At 44.9% G+C, this 23419-nt stretch overlaps 1 protein-coding gene across 2 annotated transcripts in view; it reads left to right on the forward strand.

Moving 5' to 3' along the window:
• MAP6 (microtubule associated protein 6) overlaps positions 1-23065 on the forward strand; it is an 88778-nt gene extending 65713 nt beyond the window's left edge. The window contains exons 4-5 of one of the 2 annotated variants that reach the window (XM_067038478.1): positions 21906-22327; positions 22361-23065. In XM_067038478.1, the coding sequence (XP_066894579.1) occupies positions 21906-22327; positions 22361-22920 (982 nt within the window). In that variant the 3' untranslated portion in view covers positions 22921-23065. Of the gene's footprint in view, positions 1-21905 lie in introns of both variants that reach the window. The other variant, XM_059070800.2, reaches the window with a different exon arrangement.
• Positions 23066-23419: the final 354 nt, after the last annotated feature.

The following is a 23419-nucleotide window of genomic DNA, read 5'->3' on the forward strand; positions in this document are numbered from 1 at the left end:
GAGCCCAATACCAGGTGAGCTCAGTCCTTGGGAGGGTCAGGGTGCCGTGGATGTCCTGCTGCCGTCGGGGGTAGGGGGGGAGATCACTAACCAGGGTCTCTATTCACACCCCCAGCTGCACCCCACCTGCGCATGCTCCTGCCATCGTGCTTCTCACCCTCACCCTGAAACCGGGCACCAGCCACAGGTCCTCTCTTGCTCTAGGCTAGGAGCTCCAGGCTGGGACTCATTCTCCTGATGGTTCTCAAAATCTGGGCTTTGAGTAGGAGCCGTGGTAGGAATAATCAAGGATCATGCATGTGGAAAAAAACACTATATATTTGTTTTCCAGATGAACAGAAAGCATTCCACCCACCTGCCTGCTTTTGTATGAGGCAGAAAATGCAAAATACTGTTCAATAATAAGACATACATAAAAGTATATTATTTAGCTCTCTTTTGATCAGTTAAGAATTGTTTGATCAAAACTAGGGATTGAGAGAGATGAAAAGACAGGAGAAGTAGAAACAGAGGCAAAGAGAGAAGACACACAGAAAACACACATGTATGAAAACACTGAGAATAACCCAGGAGAAGGTGAGACGCACTCAGAATCAAAGGGCAAGAATGGGCAGCGGAGAAGCAGGAGGGTGGGAACCACCCAGTGGTCAGGCTCACCCGGAGCCTCAGCCTCGCTTCCTCTGTGCTCCCTGATGCTGCCCAAGCCCAGGAGGCAGATCTCCACCCCTTTTACTATCATCACCTCCCTGAAACAGCAAACGAAGTTAAAACCAGCCTCTAGTTTTAAAATAGGTCCCCACTGCTACCTTCGTTATAAGCGTAGTTTAATCCTTCCTTAGAGTTTGTGTTCTTAGAGAAGTTCTTCCCTCATTTTTTTTTTCCACTAGGGTTTAAAAATGCACAGCCTGCTTCCCATAGATTCAGGGAGTGTCAAGTGGACGCCCTCTGTGTGCGGACTCCCTCTAGGTGTCATCATGGTTTCAAGGCCCTCTCCCTGCTAAAATGCTTAGAGCAGTTTACATTTTCAGGACCTCAGGTATAAAAAGTTTCTTTCGGGATGTAGACTGTGGACCATCTACAGTTAAGGGGAGACCCTACAGCAGCCCCACCTGAGGCCAACAGGGCAGGGACAGCGGCAGGGATAGCCAAGCCGAGACAGGAGAGGCAGCTGTTGCAAACCGGTGGAACCAACCCTGCTCGGCTTCCCCTCGTGCAGAACCCGGCACGTGATCCAAAGCTCTCCATACCACTGCCACTGATGCATCGATCCTCATGACACCTAGACCATCCTAGAATAGCTCTAATAACAGAGTTGCCATCCTTACATATTTTCTTCCTTAGCATGTGAATACGAGTTAACAGTGGCAGTGCCCTTAGGCCTTTACCAGGTTCATGGATGGAAGTCGGTGGCAGCTATGCCAGTCTGTGTCTTTCACTAAACACAGACTGTCCTCCTCTGAAAACAGGGACACTAATACCCACCTCATATGAGAGAAGTGAGGATGAAATGACTTGATGGCTAGAGGGAGCCCATAGTGGACACTAAAGAGAGCTCACCTCAGGCCCCTCTGCCTTCCCTGTACAGTAGTTGAAAGGTCTGTGTTCTCTGTCTTTCTGATAATTACTCTGACAATATATGAAGCTGATCGAGGCAAACACTGATCAAGAAGAACACTTCTAAAGAATCCCAGCTACTGAATTACCTTGAGTCCACAAACCTAAGCAATAATATTCTAAGAATTTATAACTACCGATTGCTTACAAAGCCTTTCTTTCTGTGCAGTCCCACCGAGCCCTCCTGATGTAGTGGAGCAGGTGTTTGCACCAGGTGACAGACAGGAGAGGGAAGCTCAGAGAGGAGGCTGTCTGCCAGCTCCACCTGGCTGCTCCACAGCCTGGGCTGCTTCTCCCCTTCACCCAAGGGAGGAGGCCGGCCTGAAGGGAGTCAGGTTTCAGACGAGTTGGACTCCTGAGCTATATCCTCACCTCAAGGTGCCCTGTCTGATTGGGCAAACTGCAGGCTAACGTAGGTTGCCCTCTAAATCTTGGGAACCAGATACAAATGAGGGGAAGTAAGAGTTGGGTCCGGTTTTCACACACAACTGGCTCAAACATCCTGAATGAATTGACCAATTGTCTCAGCCAAATATATAGGTTTGCTCCTTTGGGTGCTAAATTAACTGACTGGGTTATTGAATACAGAATGATCCAACTGTTTTCATTCATAAGAAATATACTTGGTACTAGAGATACCAAGATAAAACAGGTGCCCAAACCTGACACTGGAGGTGTTGGATCAGAGACCGCCATCTTGTGCATGTTATTGCAAACAGGGGAACCGAGCTTAACTCTCTGTCCCTTGTCCTCATATAAGTGGCCCTCAGTCGCTTGTTAATTTGGTATTGTATGTATCTATTTCAACCCGGACATCTTACCTGATGTCCAAGGGAGCTTCAGATGCTGAGATACGCAGTTAGTGCCACTGGTACTGGTTTAAGCTGCCAGAGGGATCTTTAGAACATGCAGCTCTGACCATGTCACGCCCTGCTTTAAACCATCCGTGGGATCCTCTCTCGGCCTGCAGAAGCTTATGTCTGCTCAGCGCACCATGCTGCTTCTCACCTCCATGCTTTACCCACGCTCTGCCCCACCTGCTCAGATTGCCCTTCTCCTGCTTCTCCACCTGGCTAACTCATCCTTCAAGACTCCGCTCAGGGGACCGCTCCAGGAAGCCTTTCCCGCACCTCCCAGGCTGGGTAAGATGCTCCCTGTGTGTTCTTCATCGTGGACCTTAGCACACGTACTGTGTCATCTGCTCGTGTGTGTGTGTGTGTGTGTGTGTGTGTGTGTGTGTGTGTGTGTGTGTGTCCCCACACTAGACTATATACTCCCCCAGGGCAAAGACCCTATCACTCTGCTCATCTTTGTAGCCCTAGCTTCCAGCCTGTTGTCTTCCACAGATAACGTCTTCTAAAGTGTTTGCTGAATGAACAGTGAGCGAATGAATGAATGATGATATTCACCGTCTGCCTCCATAGGCACCACCGAGCCTCCTCAAGGCTTTATTCTGCCTAGTAACTGGCTCTGCTCACAAGACAGGGGTGGTTTCAAGAGAGGTCACGGCAACAGCTGAGCACAGAGGAGGAGTCAACCGCTGCTTTTATAATGGCCAGCCTCTGGGCCAGCCTCCTCTGTATGTCATGTGGCCACTTTTTCCAAACATTCCTGACTTCATAAAATCATAGACTCATGGTTAGAGGGTAATCTTGAGAGGCTGGCTGAGCCCAGCCCCTGCCCAGTGCAGAGCTGCTAACTCCATGATGGCAGAGGCATCCTCCAGGGGCATGTCTTAGCAACAAGGGCTGGGAGTTAGAGCCAGCAGGCCTGGTTCCAAATCCAAGCTCTACTAGTTACTAGCTGTGTAACCTTGGCTGAGTTTCTTACTTTCTTCGAGCCTCAAAGAAATAACAAGAATACAAGTATCAACCACTACCCAGATCTATTTAACTCCCAAATTCAGAAGGTAGGAGTTTGGTCAGCAAGGAATATAGTGTGACCCGAATCTGTTTGGTTCCAGAGTGTGGGTAGCAGGTAGTAAGAGGTCTGATCACAGAAAACCCTGTTTGTGATTCAGAGGACTATTATGAGGGCCCCGTGAGGGTGCATACAAAGGCCTCTGAGAACTGTAAGTGGAACACCCTTGCCACAGTTCACTTTATGGGTAGTTTGCTGACCACCACTTCCCAGTTACTTACCACCCTTAGTCCCAGCGGAGTGGTGGTGGTTGGAGCTATACATGGCAAAGCCACTCTCTCTGCCATGCAAGAGCTTGAGATGATGCCCCTCTAGTACTGCCTCTTTTTGCCCCCTCGCCTTCCCAGCCCTTCCCCAGCCCCTCCTCCCTGAGCACCTTATCAATCAACCTCCTGGTGCAGATTCCATTTCTGCAATTACACGGTCATTTTCATGGATCCCCTCTGGACATACCAAACCAGTTTTTGATTTATGGCTCAAGATCCCATCGTTTGCTTTAGATGGGGTGGGGGGAAGGACAAATATTGATTTGCAAGTTCCCAGGTAGACAAGAACTGAGCCATTACTGTCTGGTGGCCTTAGTCCAGCACTTCACTTTTTTTTTTTTTAACATCTTTATTGGAGTATAATTGCTTTACAATGGTGTGTTAGTTTTTGCTTCATAACAAAGTGAATCACCTATACATATATATATATATATATATATATATATATATCCCCATATCTCCTCCCTCTTGCATCTCCCTCCCTCCCACCCACCCTATCCCACCCCTCTAGATAGTCACAAAGCACCGAGCTGATCTCCCGTTCTATGCGGCTGCTACCCACTAGCTATCAGTTTTACATTGGGTAGTGTATATATGTACATGCCACTCTCTCACTTTGTCCCAACTTACCATTACCCCTCCCCATGTCCTCAAGTCCATTCTCTAGTAGGTTTGCATCTTTATTCCCATCCTGCACCTAGGTTCTTCATGACCTTTTTTTTTTTTTCGTAGATTCCATATATATGTGTTAGCATACGGTATTTGTTTTTCTCTTTCTGACTTACTTCACTCTGTATGACAGACTCTAGGTCCATCTATCTCACTACAAATAACTCAATTTCGTTTCTTTTTATGGCTGAGTAATATTCCATTGTATATATGTGCCACATCTTCTTTATCCATTCATCTGTTGGTGGACACTTAGGTTGCTGCCATGTCCTGGCTATTGTAAATAGAGCTGCAATGAACATTGTGGTACATGACTCTTTTTGAATTATGGTTTTCTCAGGGTATATGCCCAGTAGTGGGATTGCTGGGTCATTTGATAGTTCTATTTTTAGCTTTTTAAGGAACCTCCATACTGTTCTCCATAGTGGTTGTATCAATTTACATTCCCACCAACAGTACAAGAGGGTTCCCTTTTCTCCACACCCTCTCTAGCATTTATTGTTTGTAGATTTTTTGACGATGGCCATTCTGACTGGTGGGAGGTGATACCTCATTGTAGTTTCGATTTGCATTTCTCTAATGATTAGTGATGTTGAGCATCCTTTCATGTGTTTGTTGGTAATCTGTATATCTTCTTTGGAGAAATGTCTATTTAGGTCATCTGCCCATGTTTGGATTGGGTTGGTTTTTTTTTTTTTTTATATTGAGCTGCATGAGCTGCTTGTACATTTTGGAGATTAATCCTTTGTCAGTTGCTTCATTTGCAAATATTTTCTCCCATTCTGAGGGTAGTCTTTTCGTCTTGTTTATGGTTTCCTTTGCTGTGCAAAAGATTTTAAGTTTCATTAGGTCCCATTTGTTTATTTTTGTTTTCATTTCCATTTCTTTAAGAGGTGGGTCAAAAAGGATCTTGCTGTGATTTATGTCATAGAGTGTTATGCCTATGTTTTCCTCTTAGAGTTTTATAGTGTCTGGCCTTACACTTAGGTCTTTGATCCATTATGAGTTTATTTTTGTGTATGGTGTTCGGGAGTGTTCTAATTTCATTCTTTTACATGTAGCTGTCCAGTTTTCCCAAGCACCACTTATTGAAGAGGCTGTCATTTCTCCGTTATATATTCTCGCCTCCTTTATCAAAAATAAGGTGACCATATATGCGTGGGTTCATCTCTGGGCTTTCTATCCTGTTCCATTGATCATATTTCTGCTTTTGTGCCAGTACCATAATGTCTTGATTACTGTAGCTTTGTAGTATAGTCTGAAGTCCAGGAGTCTATTTCCTCCAGCTCTGTTTTTCTTTCTCAAGATTTCTTTGGCTATTTGGGGTCTTTTGTGTTTCCATACAAATTGTGAAATTTTTTTGTTCTAGTTCTGTGAAAAATGCCAGTGGTAGTTTGATAAGGATTGCATTGGATCTGTAGATTGCTTTGGGTAGTAGAGTCATTTTCACAATGTTGATTCTTCCAATCCAATAATGTGGTATATCTCTCCATCTGTTTGCATCATCTTTAATTTCTTTCAGCAGTGTCTTATAGTTTTCTGCATACAGGTCTTTTGTCTCCTTAAGTAGGTTTATTCCTAGGTATTTTATTCTTTTTGTTGCAATGGTAAATGGGAGTGTTTCCTTAATTTCTCTTTCAGATTTTTCATCATTAGTGTATAAGAATGCAAGAGATTTCTGTGCATTAATTTTGTATCCTGCTACTTTACCAAATTCATTGATTAGCTCTAGTAGTTTTCTGGTAGCATCTTTAGGATTCTCTATGTATAGTATCATGTCATCTGCAGAGAGTGACAGCTTTACTTCTTTTCCGATTTGGATTCCTTTTATTTCTGTTTCTTCTCTGATTGCTGTGGCTAAAGCTTCCAAAACTATGTTGAATAATAGTGGTGAGAGTGGACAACCTTGTCTTTTTCCTGATCGTAGAGGAAGTGATTTCAGTTTTTCACCATTGAGAATGATGTTGGCTTTGGGTTTGTCATATATGGCCTTTATTATTTTCAGGTAAGTTCCCTCTGTGCCTACTTTCTGGAGGGGTTTTTGTCATAAATGGGTGTTGAATTTTGTTGAAAGCTTTTTCTGTATCTATTGAGATGATCATATGGTTTTTCTCCTTCAATTTGTTCATATGGTGTATCACCTTGATTGATTTGTGTATATTGAAGAATCCTTGCATTCCTGGGATAAACCCCACTTGATCGTGGTGTATGATCCTCTTAATGCAGCACTTCACATTTTTGAAGGGGTCATTAGCAGGATTATCAGATTCATGGCAGCTCATCGAGACAGTCAGCTATGCCCCTGACTTTGCCTTCTTGGTGTTAAAACAACCAAGGAAGCTTTTAAAATATTTATTATACAAATGGAAATTTATTTAGTTCTTAGGAGGTTATATCGAGAAAAGGAATTTACCAGCAAAAAGGAAAAAAGGAAAAAGCAGGGACTTCCCTGGTGGTCCAGTTGTTAAGACTCCATGCTTCCACTGCAGGGGGCATGGGTTCAATCCCTGGTCAGGGAACTAAGATTCCACATGCCATGCATGGCGCAGCCAAAAAATAAAGTAAAAAATTTTTAAAGAAAGAAAGAAAAAGCTACAACAACACAGGGCAGAAAACAAAAGTATCTAGTTACATACTGCAACCATCTCCCTGTACTTCAAGAGAACACATCTTCCCACAGGGGACCTGGAGTGGTTGAGAAAAATCCGAACTCGGAATCTGCCCCAGCTGTCTGGTGCCACTTTTGTAAAATACAGAGGTGGCACAACCTAGGGGAAGGGAAGGAGCACTTATTTGACCTTTACACACTTGTTTGCATTTAATCCTCACAATAGGGCTAGAGAGTCTATTGTAGGCATCATCCCCATTCACAGATAAAGAAGTCAAGACTAGGTGATTAAATAACAAAGTCACACAACTTGTAAGTGGTGAGCCAGGATTTGGAGCCTGGTTTGGGTGACTGAAACCCATTCATTGTCCAGTACTTGGGACCATCTCTAGGATTCCTACTGTAAAGAATTCCTGAAAGGGCAGTCTCTTCATCCTCTCTCTTCCTTGCTCCAAAACCTTCAGTGACCCTAAGTATTCTCATCATCTTTGGAAAGTGAGTCAGATGAAGTTCACAGATGCTGAGTTTGATCAGCACAGTTACTACCTCCTACCCACCCCCACCCAGAATTAAGCCTTGTGGTAGCAGCCATGGTCCTAGCTGCTCTTCCTGTGCTGATGAGCCACATCTGGGTGGACTCCCTTTGTAGCCGCAGGCTGGTAGACTGACTGGCAGCCATACAGGTAGGGTTTACAGGTCTGGGTGCAGATGGGCACTCTTAGACCAGGATGCCCCTGTTTTCTGAGACAATCTTCTTTGCCAGGGTCTGCTGAACACCAGGAGGTAAACCAGGGATGTCCTTGTGTAGTAGATGCAGGAAGGGCTGAGGCAAAGGGGGACTGGTTGTTGGAGTCCCAGAGGGGCAACTCTCAGGAGAAACAGTTGGGAGCTTGAAGCTGGGGACCTGCAGAGGTCAATGGCTCCAGTCTCCTGGACCAGGCAGAACCAGTCAGAGTCATGTCAAGCCAGACCCAGTTCAGACCTCTGTAGACAAATTTGGAATCTCTATGGTTGAAGTCACACCCCTGAGGGATACTGTTGTAGAAAGGAAAGAACTTGACCGAAAGTCTGTCATCCTCAGTTAAGGTCTTGACATTGCCACCGACTCACTATGTGACCCTTCGGAGCCCCGCTTCCACCTGTGGAAAATGGGGGCACAAGTGACCCCTGTCTGTCTGGTTGATGGGTTGCTGTGAGAATACGATGTGCCACATTGAATGTAAAGTCCTCTTAGAAAACCATAAAGAGAGGTTACAGTTTGGGAGGACAAAAAAAGTGCTAAGGCAGTTAAGAATAGGAAAGCATTTGTGTGTCTTGTAAATGCAGTTGTTAGAATTTGATCTTGTGTGTTCTTTTTTTAAGCTTCCCATTTGGGGTGGAGGCCTCCTGTGTGTGCCAGCCCTATGCCAGGGTGCTCTGGCTCTCCACTCTCGTCAGTAGCCTGGCACTGAGTATGCATTTATTAAATGTTTGTGGAAAGATGGAGGGAGTAAAGAGGAGGGGAGGGCAAAGGGTAGGGAAGGAGAGAGGGAGGGAGGGAAAGAGAGAGGAAAGAGAGTGAAGCAGACATGGTCTCTGCCCTAAAGAGCCCCAGTCTGGAGAGGCAGCTACAGAATGGTTGGTGGCTCATCTGATGGAGGCTGCTGTGACGGGACGACGGGATGGGGACAGAGGGGGGCTGCAGGGACACAGGAGAAGGAGTACTCAACCGCTGGAGGTGGAGAGTCATGGTGATCTCTCTGAGGGAGTAACCCCGGACCTGAACCTTTAGTTGCTGAGGGCGTTTCTAGGCAGACGAGCAGTGGTGCTGGGCAACAACACTGACGTGCCTTAGAGAGAGCAGCCAAGGGCCGTATCAGTAGAGGTGCCAGGGCAGAGGCAGCAGGTGCTGCTTCTTAGAGACTGTAACTGTGACATCCCTTTCAGTGCTGGGGGCACACTTTCCAAGGGAGGGAAGCCAACGGAGATGTGCAGTGAGGAGAGCATTCAGTGAGGGAGACGGTGAGGGCTCTGAGCCGTTGGGGGACATGCATTGCCCAGAGAAGCCAGGAATATCTTCAGATATCAGTCCTGGGTCAGGCAGCATGGCATTCTCTGGAAGGGTGGCCCCACAGCACAGAACCTGGATCAGGGCAGGGACACAGGGAGTGGGGCTGACAGAAATACAGGCTTCTGCTAAGGGTCTGGGCTACAGAGGATGGGCTGCCTCACCCGGTTGTGTGGCCCTGACCCCCCAGCCGGGGCAGCGCGGGCAGAGGCTGGGGCCAGCCAGCAGGAGACAGCAGCACAAGTTCAGGAGACCCGATGACCCCCAGGTCTGTCCTTTCAGCCTGGGTGCCTTTGAAGTGGCTCTGCGGAGTTGTGCTTTCAGGGACAAGAGAGAAAGGACTTCTCGAGCAAAGTGACGTCTTCGCACTGAAAGGATTTTCAGGCCTCTCCGGTTGGAGAAACTCAGGCAGGTGAGGGCTTGGGGCCAGGGCTGGTGGTCCTGGTGCACTGGTAGTTTTACAGTGTTCGTGGTGTGTAACCCACACGGGGGGCTCCGCAAGTCAGGGCCCTGGGCTCATTCCTGCCTGTTCCCCCAGCAGAGGGCCTAACCCAGAGCGCAGGCTCAGCAGACTTTGTCCAATGAATGGATAAAAGAGAAAAAACATCAAATAGAATAAAGAGAAAAGGCTATATGCCAGCCACCCATTACTCCCACAAATAGCTGCCAGGTACCATGAGCCAGACACTAGGTACTGACGATGCAGAGATGAACAAAACACAGCCCACGAGCTAGAGGGAGAGGCAGGTAATTACCAAACACCATGATAATTGCTAAAATAGAGGCCACAGAGTCCCGTTGGGGGGAGGGGCGGGGCGAGAGTTCTTGTTTTGAGAAGGCCTTGTCTCCTGCAATTCCTCATAAGAATAACAAGCCTTTCAAAGACGGTTTCCTTGACACCCCACCTCGGGTAACTGCATCTCTTATAATGTGTTGGGAGCTCGGTCTGTGTCTAGGAAACGTGGGTGCCTGTCCAGGGCCCTTGGAGGCAGACAGGAGGAGACAAAGCCGTGAAATCGCCCGGCCCACTGTCCCCCCTCCTCCTGCGGGGCCCCTCTCAGCCCCTCCTGCCCATCTTTGTTTCAAGTGAGTTTGCTCCATCCCTTCTACCCACCCATTGAGATTTTGAGAGGCCTCTATTTAGTCCTGGACATGCTATTTCTAGCTGTGTGGCTTTGGGAGAGCTGCTTGCCCACTCTGGGCCTAGTTTCCCATCTGTAGAGTGAGACATTGGACCAGATCACCAAGTCCCTTTCTGGAACTAACATTTAGTATTAACTAAATATCACCTGTATTCCAGGGGTCATGCCATGAGTGTTTCCATAAATGAATCCTCCCTGGAAGGTGGGCACTGTAATCCCCATTTTATAGATTAAGGAAACTGAAACGTTGCAGCCTGGATGCCCATGATGACACCATGGCTAGGATGGAGTTGAGTCAGCCTTCGAACCCAGCTCTTCTGGCCTCGAGCCCAGTCAGTGCACTTTCTCCTCCAACAGCCAGCTCTATACCGTCCAAGAAATGACCTAGGTTAAAATACCCAGCACCGAGCCTGGCACATGGTTATTGCTCAGGAAATATGAGTTTCTTTCTTTCTCAGGGCTTTTCTAAGCTGTGGAAGCAGGGGGTTCAAGGACAGGGTCTATAGGTCCCTGATTTCTGAACAGGGCCCTATACCAGGAGCACTGCCTCAGCTCTGGGCTGCTGCGATGGTGCATGAGGAGAGTCTGAGAAGAAAAAAAAAAAGGTGGATTATGGGATTAGAATTGTGTGCAATGGCAAGAATCAGCCTTTCTCCAGATAGTCTCGGGCAGTGCTTGGTAATCCTGCTTACAGACTCTAATAAAGCTTGGATCCAAGGTCAGCATGTGTGTACCCAGGAGGCATTACCTGTCACCATGGAAACAGGAGGAAGGGCAGAAAATTAAGTTCCTAAGACTTTGGTTGTCTCATGTAACCTTGGAATGCTACATTTTGCAAATAGGACAGAGCCTGGCACAGAAAAGTCTCTCATTTATTCATTCATTGGACAAGTATTTAGTCAGGGCTTTCCCTGGGTCAGGTACTGTTTTAGGTACAATGATTTACAAACTTGACATGGTCCTGCCCTTTGAAGCTTCGGTCTAGTAGGAGAAACATTAATGGAAAAGAATGCAAGTAATTAGCTATGATAAGGGATATGAAAGAAAGTGTCAGGGACTAGGAGAGCCTGTAGCAGGGGCCTGGCCACATCTGCTTCCCTGGGAAGGTGAGCTGAGAGATGGAGGATGAGTATTATTAACAGGAGAAGAGAGAGCAAGAGAAGGTCCCAGGAGGAGACAACAGCATGTGCAAAAGCTGTAAATGGAAAGGAGCAGGGCATGGGAGTCTGGGGCATAGAGAGCTGGAAGACGGTGGGAGCAGACTCGTCAGCGAGGTGAGGCCATGGAACAGGGTAAAACCTCTTTATTCTCAGCGCAAAGAGAAACCTTGAAGAGTCCTCAGCAGGGGAAGGATTTGCTTTTTTGAAAGGTCATCCAGATTTCTGTATGAAGAATGGATAGGAGGAGGGGCCAGGGATACCAGTTAGGGGACTGTGACAGTGGTCCACAGAGATGATGGCACAGCTGGTGGGGGAAGGGAGGGAGGGAAAGAAATGTGAATATTCAGGAAATAAATGTTAGGAGCCGGAACAGATGGTTCCTGATGGATTGGGTGAAGGTTTTGAGGGAGTCGAAAGTATCTAGGATGACTCTGAGTTTCTGGCTGGGGCCATGGGATAGATGATGAACGAGGTTTCAGCAACAATAAATTGTAAATCTTTCTGTTTGACCTTCTTTGTTCCAGGTACTGTGCTGAGCATTGGGGCTGCAGGCCAGGTGGATGGCCCCTGCCTCCAGGGAGTTTACAGTCGAATGGGGGGAAAACTGACATGCGATTAGGGTATCTATGAATGTGGGGAGAGACTGTAAAATGGTGCTGCAAGGGAGATACAGACAAAACTAATTTGGAGAGGTGCATCCAGGAAGACCTTGTAAGAAGGTGGGATCCAAGCCAACCCATCAGGGACAGACAGGAAAAGTGGGTTAAAGAGGGCAATCCAGACAGCAGAAACAAAAAGAAACAAAACAGCAGCATTGTGTGGCCAGAGACTAGTGCAGGAGGGTGAGGCTGCAGGGCTGCCGACCACCTTCCCTGCCTTCTTCCAGGGCTGCCAGGAGGCTCCAGTAAGCTAAAGTAATGAGTGCGTGATCATCTGATAAACTCTTACACATTTATTATGGTTATGGACTTATCATGTAAGGCACAAAAGCACTCTATAAATGTCACAAATTATCATTTCAGATCCCTGCCCAACAGGATCATCTGATCCTCTGTCATAATTGTCCCTGACATTTGTATTGCTATCCTCATTTTACAGATGAGGAAACTGAGGTCTATTATGGTTGAGTAATTGCCCAAGGTCTGGCAGGCAATAAGCAGCACAGAAACCAAGAGAAAACCAGAGGTCGTTCTAGTTTCTGAGAGGGTGCACAGGCTGGGAGGTGAAAGGAGCCCGTCTCGTATGCTGTCTTGAGAAGATCTGCAGCTGGCTCAAGGCACCAGACTCAGACTCAGTTGTGCAGATTGGGCTGGGCCCCTGGGCAGCTGGCCTATGGGCTGAGTGGAGCTGAACCCAGCCCATCTCCACTCACCTACCATGCACTGGCTTCCACCCTGGGGGAGTGGCTCTGTCTCATTCACACAGATGGCACTGTGAGTGGTGGGACATTTTACAGATGGGGAGCCTGGCAGGCCACCATGGAACGAAGTGATGGCCAGTCAGTGTCAATGAGAGTTTTATGTTGCCCTTGAGTGTGGTTTTGTTCATAGAAAAACCAACCAAGGCTGCTTTCGTTTTAAAAACAAAAGCTTAATTTATAAAAGTAACAAACTTAAAAATCTAGTAAAATTTAACAAACGCTTTTAAGGAGGATTTTATAATTTAATTCAATTCCCCTAAATATTTTTAATTAAATTGTAAGTAATTAAAAATAAACTAAGCTTAAAAATATGTTTACTATTGAGTTGTAATAAAAGTTCCATCATTGTTTACAAAATTTATAAAATTGTCTTATATCTTTCTTTTTTTTCAACATCTTTACTGGAGTATAATTGCTTTACAATGGTGTGTTAGTTTCTGCTTTGTAACAAATTGAATCAGCTATACATATACATATATCCCCATATCTCCTCCCTCTTGCGTCTCCCTCCCACCATACCTATCCCACCCCTCTAAGTGGTCACAAAGAACCGAGCTGATCTCCCGTGCTATGCAGCGGCTTCCCACTAGCTATCTATTGCACATTTGGTAGTGTATATATGCCCACGCCACTCTCTCACTTCATGCCAGCTTACCCTTCCCCCTCCCCATGTCCTCAAGTCCATTCTCTACATCTGTGTCTTTATTTCTGTCCTGCCCCTAGTTTCTTCAGGACCATTTTTTTTTTAGATTCCATATATATGTGTTAGCATATGATATTTGTTTTTCTCTTTCTGACTCACTTTACTATGTATGACAGACTCTAGGTCCATCTACCTCACTACAAATAACTCAATTTCGTTTCTTTTTACGGCTGAGTAATATTCCATTGTATATATGTGCCACATCTTCTTTATCCATTCATCTGTTGGTGGACACTTAGGTTGCTTCCATGTCCTGGCTATTGTAATTAGAGCTGCAATGAACATTGTGGTACATGACTCTTTTTGAATTATGGTTTTCTCAGGGTATATGCCCAGTAGTGGGATTGCTGGGTCGTATGGTAGTTCTATTTGTAGTTTTTTAAGGAACTTCCATACTGTTCTCCATAGTGGTTGTATCAATTTACATTCCCACCAACAGTGCAAGAGGGTTCCCTTTTCTCCACACACTCTCTAGCATTTATTGTTTGTAAATTTTTTGACGATGGCCATTCTGACTGGTGGGAGGTGATACCTCATTGTAGTTTCGATTTGCATTTCTCTAATGATTAGTGATGTTGAACATCCTTTCATGTGTTTGTTGGTAATCTGTATATCTTCTTTGGAGAAATGTCTATTTAGGTCTTCTGCCCATGTTTGGACTGGGTTGCTTGTTTTTTTGATATTGAGCAGCATGAGCTGCTTGTACATTTTGGAGATTAATCCTTTGTCAGTTGCTTCATTTGCAAATATTTTCTCCCATTCTGAGGGTAGTCTTTTCGTCTTGTTTATGGTTTCCTTTGTTGTGCAAAAGCTTTCAAGTTTCATTAGGTCCCATTTGTTTATTTTTGTTTTCATTTCCATTTCTCTAAGAGGTGGGTCAAAAAGGATCTTGCTGTGATTTATGTCATAGAGTGTTATGCCTATGTTTTCCTCTTAGAGTTTTTTTTGTTTGTTTGGTTGGTTTTTTTTTGTTTTTTTTTTTTTTTTTTTTTTGCGGTATGCGGGCCTCTCACTGTTGTGGCCTCTCCCGTTGCGGAGCACAGGCTCCGGACACGCAGGCCTAGCGGCCATGGCTCACGGGCTTAGTTGCTCCGCGGCATGTGGGATCCTCCCGGACCAGGGCACGAACCCGTGTCTCCTGCATTGGCAGGCGGATTCTCAACCACTGCGCCACCAGGGAAGCCCACCTCTTAGAGTTTTATAGTGTCTGGCATTATTCAAGTCTTTATCCATTATGAGTTTATTTTTGTGTATGGTGTTAGGGAGTGTTCTAATTTCATTCTTTTACATGTAGCTGTCCAGTTTTCCCAAGCACCACTTATTGAAGAGGCTGTCTTTTCTCTGTTGTATATTCTCGCCTCCTTTATCAAAAATAAGGTGACCATATGTGCATGGGTTCATCTCTGGGCTTTCTATCCTGTTCCATTGATCTATATTTCTGTTTCTGTGCCAGTACCATACTGTCTTGATTACTGTAGCTTTGTAGTAGTCTGAAGTCAGGGAGCTTGATTCCTCCAGCTCCATTTTTCTTTCTCAAGATTGCTTTGGCTATTTGGGGTCTTTTGTGTTTCCATACAAATTGTGAAATTTTTTTTCTCGTTCTGTGGAAAATGCCATTGGCAGTTTCATAGGGATTGCATTGAATCTGTAGATTGCCGTGGGTAGTATAGTAATTTTCACAATGTTGATTCTTCCAATCCAATAATATGGTATATCTCTCCATCTGTTTGCATTATCTTTAATTTCTTTCAGCAGTGTCTTATAGTTTTCTGCATACAGGTCTTTTGTCTCCTTAAGTAGGTTTATTCCTAGGTATTTTATTCTTTTTGTTGCAATGGTAAATGGGAGTGTTTCCTTAATTTCTCTTTCGGATTTTTCAGCATTAGTGTATAGGAATGCAAGAGATTTCTGTGCATTAATTTTGTATCCTGCTACTTTACCAAATTCATTGATTAGCTCTAGTAGTTTTTCTGGTAGCATCTTTAGGATTCTCTATGTATAGTATCATGTCATCTGCAGAGAGTGACAGCTTTACTTCTTCTTTTCTGATTTAGATTCCTTTTATTTCTGTTTCTTCTCTGATTGCTGTGGCTAAAGCTTCCAAAACTATGTTGAATAATAGTGGTGAGAGTGGACAACCTTGTCTTGTTCCTGATCTTAGTAGAAATGGTTTCAGTTTTTCACCATTGAGGATGATGCTGGCTGTGGGTTTCTCGTATATGGCCTTTATTATGTTCAGGTAAGTTCTCTCTATGCCTATTTTCTGTAGAGTTTTTTTTTTATCATAAATTGGTGATGAATTTTCTCAAAAGCTTTTTCTGCATCTGTTGAGATGATCATATGGTTTTTCTCCTTCAATTTGTTCATATGGTGTATCACCTTGATTGATTTGTGTATATTGAAGAATCCTTGCATTCCTGGGATAAACCCCACTTGATCATGGTGTATGATCCTTTTAATGTGCTGTTGGATTCTGTTTGCTAGTATTTTGTTGAGGGTTTTTGCATCTATGTTCATCAGTGATATTGGCCTGTAGTTTTCTTTCTTTGTGACGTCTTTGTCTGGTTTTGGTATCATGGTGATGGTGACCTCGTAGAATGAGTTTGGGAGTATTCCTCCCTCTGCTATATTTTGGAAGAGTTTGAGAAGGATAGGTGTTAGCTCTTCTCTGCATGTTTGATAGAATTCGCCTGTGAAGCCATCTGGTCCTGGGCTTTTGTTTGTTGGAAGATTTTTAATCACAGTCTCAATTTCAATGCTTGTGATTGGTCTGTTTATATTTTCTATTTCTTCCTGGTTCAGTCTCAGAAGGTTGTGCTTTTCTAATAATTTGTCCATTTCTTCCAGGTTGTCCATTTTATTGGCATATACTTACTTGTAGTAATCTCTCATGATCCTTTGTATTTCTGCAGTGTCAGTTGTTACTTCCCCTTTTTCATTTCTAATTCTATGATTTGAGTCTTCTCCCTTTTTTCTTGATGAGTCTGGCTAATAGTCTATGAATTTTGTTTATCTTCTCAAAGAACCAGCTTTTAGTTTTATTGATCTTTGCTATTGTTTCCTTCATTTCTTTTTCATTCATTTCTGATCTGATCTTTATGATTTCTTTCCTTCTGCTAACTTTGGGGATTTTTTGTTCTTCTTTTTCTAATTGCTTTATGTGTAAGGTTAGTTTGTTTATTTGAGGTGTTTCTTATTTCTTGAGGTAGGATTGTATTGCTATAAACTTCCCTCTTAGAACTGCTTTTGCTGCATCCCATAGGTTTGGGTCGTCGTGTTTTCATTGCCATTTGTTTCTAGGTATTTTTTTTATTTCCTCTTTGATTTCTTCAGTGATCTCTTGGTTATTTAGTAGCGTGTTGTGTAGCCTCCATGTGTTTGTATTTTTTACAGTTTTTTTCCTGTAATTGATATCTAGTCTCATAGCGTTGTGGTCAGAAAAGATACTTGATACAATTTCAATTTTCTTAAATTTACCAAGGCTTGATATGTGACCCAAGATATGGTCTATCCTGGAGAATGTTCCATAAGCATTTAAGAAAGTGTATTCTGCTGTTTTTGGATGGAATGTCCTATAAATATTAATTAAGCCCATCTTGTTTAATGTATCATTTAAAGCTTGTGTTTACTTATTTATTTTCATTTTAGATGATCTGTCCATTGGTGAAAGTGGGGTGTTAAAGTCCCCTACTATGATTGTGTTACTGTCTATTTCCCCTTTTACAGCTGTTAGCATTTTCCTTATGTACTGATGTGCTCCTATTCGGGTGCATAAATATTTACAACTGTTATATCTTCTTCTTCTTGGATTGATCTCTTGATCATTATGTAGTGTCCTTCTTTGTCTCTTGTAATAGTCTTTATTTTAAAGTCTATTTTGGCTGATATGAGACTTGCTACTCCAGCTTTCTTTTGATTTCCATTTACATAGAATATCTTTTCCCCCTACTTTCAGTCTGTATGTGTCCCTAGGTCTGATATGGGTCTCTTGTAGACAGCATATATATGGGTCTTGTTTTTGTATCCATTCAGCCAGTCTATATCTTTTGGTGGCAGCATTTAATCCATTTTCATTTAAGGTAATTATCGATATGTATGTTCCTATTACCATCTTCTTAATTGTTTTGGGTTTGTTATTGTAGGTCTTATCCTTCTCTTGTGTTTCCTGCCTAGAGAAGTTCCTTTAGCATTTGTTGTAAAGCTGGTTTGGTGGTGCTGAATTCTCTTAGCTTTTGCTTGTCTGTAAAGGTTTCAATTTCTCTGTTTAATCTGAATGAGATCCTTGCTGGGTAGAGTAATCTTGGTTGTAGGTTTTTCCCTTTCATCACTTTAAATATGTCCTGCCAGTCCCTTCTGGCTTGCAGAGTTTCTGCTAAAAGATCAGCTGTTAACCTTATGGGGATTCCCTTGTATGTTATTTGTTGTTTTTCCCTTGCTACTTTTAATTTTTTTTCTTTGTATTTAATTGTTTATAGTTGGATTAATATGTGTCTTGGCATGTTTCTCCTTGGATTTATCCTGTATGGGACTCTCTGTGCTTCTTGGACTTGATTGACTATTTCCTTTTCCATATTAGGGAAGTTTTCAACTATAATCTCTTCAAATATTTTCTCAGTCCTTTTCTTTTCTCTTCTTCTTCTGGGACCCCTATAATTCGAATGTCAGTGAGTTTAATATTGTCCCAGAAATCTCTAAGACTGTCCTCAATTCTTTTCATTCTTTTTTTCTTTATTCTGCTCTGCAGTGGTTGTTTCCACTATTTTATCTTCCTGGTCACTTATCCGTTCTTCTGCCTCAGTTATTGTGCTATTGATTCCTTCTAGAGAATTTTAAATTTCATTGATTGTGTTGTTCATCATTGTTTGTTTGCACTTTAGTTCTTCTAGGTCCTTGTTAAATGTTTCTTTTATTTTCTCCATTCTATTTCCAAGATTTTGGATAATCTTTATTCTTATTACTCTGAATTCTTTTTCAGGTAGACTGCCTATTTCCTCTTCATTTGATTGGTCTGATTGGTTTTTACCTTGCTCCTTCATCTGCTGTGTGTTTCTGTCTTCTCATTTTGCTTAACTTACTGTGTTTGTGGTCTCCTTTTCGCAGGCTGAAGTTTCATAGTTCCCGTTGTTTTTGGTGTCCTCCCCCAGTGGCTAAGGTTGGTTCAGTGGGTTGTGTAGGCTTCCTGGTGGAGTGTCTGGTGCCTGTGTTCTGGTGGATGAGGCTGGATCTTTCTGGTGAGCAGGACCATGTCCGGTGCTGTGTTTTGGGTTGTCTGTGACCTTATTCTAATTTTAGGCAGCCTCTCTGCTAATGGACAGGGTTGTGTTCCTGTCTTCCTAGTTATTTGGCATGGGGTGTCCAGCACTGTAGCTTGCTGTTCATTGAGTGGAGCTGGGTCTCAGCATTGAGATGGAAATCTCTGGGAGAGCTTTTGCCGTTTGATGTTACATGGAGCTGGGAGGTCTCTGGTGGACCAATGTCCTGAACTTGGCTCCCCCGCCTCAGAGGCACAGGCCTGACACCCGGCTGGAGCACCAAGACCCTGTCAGCCACACAGCCTTGCCTAAAATTTCCAGTGTATCAACTGGGTGAGTTGAATGGCTAGGGGTTAGAGCAGCTGGGAGCTTGCTGGGTACCTCTTGCTCTCTCCACATGGCCTTTCCAAGTGACGTTTCCAAAAGTTCAGATTTGGCTTCTTTACAGTATGAGAGCTTCAGGACAGTTAACTTATATCTTTCAACTTACAATCAAGTCTAAATTAATTATTAAATTACACCCTTTATATTGGAATCACAAAGATAATCTGTTAGATATAATATGCCAAATTATTTTAAACATTACAAATACTTTCATACTAAATCTACACAGATTTTTCCTAAATTTAACACCCAAAATAGGTAATATATAGATTTGATTTATCATTTCTAATCTTTTTTCTAAAACTTTCCTTGATTAAGACACTTACTTACTAAGGAAACAAGTTTACTAACCAGAGCAACATAGGGGTGTATATCTGAGCAAATTTAAGGTTAGTTCACAGCTGGCAGAGAATGCTCATTAAGCAGAAAAATGAGGCAGGGCGTGGGAACCAGTGCCACAAACACCCGGGAAAATATACTTTGCACCCCATGCTGTGGGTCGGGCCCTCTTTTAAATCTCCATGCCAGCAGGGGACACTGAGTCCATGTCCTGCCAATGGGATATGTTTTGCAACCCAAGCTCCTGAGATCAAGTTAAGCCCTGGCCACCTCTTTTGTCTCCTGTCTCAGCTTCATCACCCCTTTCCAGATGACTCTACCCAAGTTGTTCACTCCCAGATAGGATTCATCTAATCAGTGTCCTGCTGGATTCTATTCTGAATTAGGTTTTTATTTTTCTTTTCTGGCCAACCACAAGGTATTAGAAGTATTTTAATGCCATCCGTAGATTCTGCATGTTTTTCGTGGCCTTGCCTGGCTCCCTCCACAGACACTAAGGTCCTACTAATGGCAGCCAGCTGGGTTCATGTGGCTGGGGCAGCTGTGCTCTGTGTTGTACTGAACCAGCGAGCCACCCCAGACCCTCTCTGTCCACTGTGATGCTCAGAGACATCAAGAGGGACTGGATGGACAGGCTGCCTGTGGCACTGTGTACTCTGCTGAGAGATGTCAGTTCCTAGGGGTTCAAGGTGCTAAATATAGTAAAAAGCTCCTGGATCAAGGTGACATATCAGAATAAAAATAGTCCAGATGTGTGTAACTTTATTCTAAGTAAATAGAAAAATAATTATAATATTACATAGTAATATGGTACAAGGTGCTCTATGTACATAATTTCCAATCATCATAAATTTCTGAGTAAATATCATTTTACCCAATGAAATAGATGACACACCTGGGGCCCAGAGAGAAGAAACCATAATGAGCTAAGAAAGTGTTACCAAGTAGAAGTCTTACTGGACCAGCTTTAAACTATAGGAACTGTTAAAATATTGAAGTGATTTTAAGCATAAAGACTTGATTGCAATGTGTAAAAGAGTAATAATAGCAACCAATATTGAGCACCTACTATGTGGCAGGTGCTGTAAGGGAAGGAGCACAGGCCCCAGGAGTGGAAAGACCCAGACTTTACAGTCCATGCAGGTCCCCTCACTTCCCATATCACTTGCCCACTCGACCTCAGTTTCTTCATCTGTATATCATACAAATAAGGGTAATAAATCCTCCCTTCAAGCTTCCCAGGATTGCTGGGTTGCTGAATTGAGCTTTGGAAAGAAGTGATTTGGAAAGTAGAATGTGCTGTAAGTGTGCACAGGCTTGTGACACTCGCTGAGCCCAGCCTGCAGCACAGGAGGGCGCACTCTCATCTTGACTGGGGTGGTCAGAGTGTGGCAACGTTTGCCCTTGGTGTCAGTGATGTCACCTGCTCTCTGTGATGTGGGTGGGCTGAGAGGTGGGGTGGGTGTCCACGGTGAGGCAGGTGGAGCAGCCTCTAAGGGCTCTGATGAGAGGCCTGGACTCTTGGTTGCCAGGAAATCAGCCCCAGAGCCTTGGAGTAAGTGAGGGCAAGGGCCCAGGGAGAGTAGAGGGAGCCAGAGTGGGGACAGAGCGAGGGGAGCAGGGCCTCTTCACTGCCTGAATGGGGAGTCCCAGCCAGTCACCTACCAAATGTGATACAGGCAACAATGGGGAGCATTGTTTATAGAGAATTTAGAAGCAATAATAAAACCAATTAAAAGCTGGTCTGCTTTTTATTGTCACCCCGGCTGGCTGGCTGGCTGTTGTAAACAATGTCAGTGATAAAATACGTTTTTATGTTTTCCCTTTTAAGGGAGGTGGGGAAGAGGAACATTCCCTCTTTCTTTCATGCATGCCTTGGACCCTTTGCCCCTCCCCACTCAGCACTTAACTAGGGGGCTGGGGAGGGAAGGAGTCTGCGAAGGCCCTGAGAACAGAAGCACCCTAGCCTGTAGGGTCCTCTGAGAGGATAGCTAAGATGGGCCCCCAGGATGGGCCCAGATATTCTGGAGGAAGGAAGCATGGCCTGTGGAGGGTGAGGTGGACAGGCTGCTAGGACGCTCACTGGAGGACTCTGAGTCCCGCTACGGTACTGCCGCTGTCACCTGGGGGCTGCCCTCCATGCCACGCGCAGGTTATAATCAATTGGCAAGCACATTGAATGACCAATTCCCAAGCCTGCTCCTCACCCCACCCCACATTCTGTACTAAGGACGTGGAGATCAGGTTCTCCTCCTGACTCTCCAGCAAGAGCTGCCCTGACCAGGCTCCACTAGGCCAAGACTTATCAGGCAATCTGTGCTCTGCCCTGTCTCTGGCCTAAACGCTGGCCCTCACACTGACCACCTCTCTCTCCTCTGCAGGAACCAGGTTGAACCCGCCAGTGATTCACGTAAGAGTCAAGGTCCTGTAACCACAGAGCCAGACAAAGATCAAGGTCCCGTGGGCCCTGGGCCTCTGAAGGATCAAGGTCCTGTGATCCAAAAGCCTTCAAAGGGTCAAGACCCCACAGTCCCAGAGCCTCTGAAGGATCTAGCTCCTGTGGTCCCGCGGCCTCTGAAGGATCTAGGTCCCATAGTCCCTGCATCAGTTAAGGATCAAGGTCACGTGGTCCCTGAGCCTTTAAAGAATGAAGGTTCTGTGATCTCAGCACCAGTCAAGGACCAAGATTCCTTGGCCTCAGTGCCTCTAGAGAATCAAAGTCCTATGGTTCCAGCAAGAGTTAAAGATCAAGGTCCCGTGGTACCAGAGCTTCTGAAGGATCAAGGCCCCATGGCCCCAGCACCTGTCAAGGATCAAGGCCCTGGGGTCCAAGCACCTGTCAAGAATCAAGGCCCCATGGCCCCTGAACCTGTGGATAAAGGCCCCATGGTCCCAGCACTTGTCAAGGATCAAGGTCCTATGGTCCCAGAGCAACCGCAGGATCAAAGTGCCATGGTCATAGCATCTGTGAAGAATGAAGGTTCTGTGCTCTCTGAGTCTGTAAAGAATCAAGGTTTAGTGCTCCCAGAGCCAGTCAAAGATCAAGGTGGAGGGGCCCCAGAGCTTCTAAAGGATCACGATTCTGTAATTGCAGCACCTGTAAAGAATCAAGGTCCAGAACTAGTCAAGGATCAAGGCCCTGTGGTCCCAGAGCCTCCTAAGAATCAAGGTCCTGTGGTCCCTGAGCCTGTGAAGAATCAAGTTCCTATACCCCCAGTGCCTCTGAAAGATCAAGGTCTTCTGGTGCCACCACCAGCAAAGGACCAAGGTCCTGTGGTCCCTGAGCCTCTGAAGATTCAAGGTCTCAGGAGCCCTCAGCTGCCCACTGTATCACCTCCACCCCCAGTCATGATCCCAACTGTCCCCTATGCGGAATATGTTGAGAGTTCTCCTTGACTCTCACCCCTTGACATGCCAAAGAAGGAGCTGGCAATGAAAGCGCTCCCTCTCAGGGGCAGCGAAGACACTTACTTAATCTGCATGAAACTTGTATTGTATAGTCTTGCTGGAATCTAATAAAACTTGTCCCTCTGGCTCAGCAGTGTCTCTCTCCCTGTCTGGCTTCATTTGAGAGAGAGAGAGAGAGAGAGAGAGAGAGAGAGAGAGAGTGTGTGTGTGTGCGCGCGCGTGCGCGTGCGCGCCATGCACATTTGAGGGTGGGCATGCAGGGCTCTGCATTCACCCATCCGGGCCGTCTGAGAAATTCTCAGCTCCTGTGAGTTGTCGGCATGAGATGGGAGTGGGTGGGAGTTGCTTGGAGACTGAGGACAGGACCCCATCGTGAGGGTGTGGGCGGGACACACATGTGTTTCCCTTTTACTCTCACACTGTGACCACACTTCACTGCCGACAACAGAGGTGGTGGTGGCGGGGCGGGGCTGGAGGAAGTCCCTCA

Source organism: Kogia breviceps, chromosome 7 (assembly GCF_026419965.1).
Source record: "Kogia breviceps isolate mKogBre1 chromosome 7, mKogBre1 haplotype 1, whole genome shotgun sequence".
Classification (NCBI taxonomy): domain Eukaryota; kingdom Metazoa; phylum Chordata; class Mammalia; order Artiodactyla; family Physeteridae; genus Kogia; species Kogia breviceps.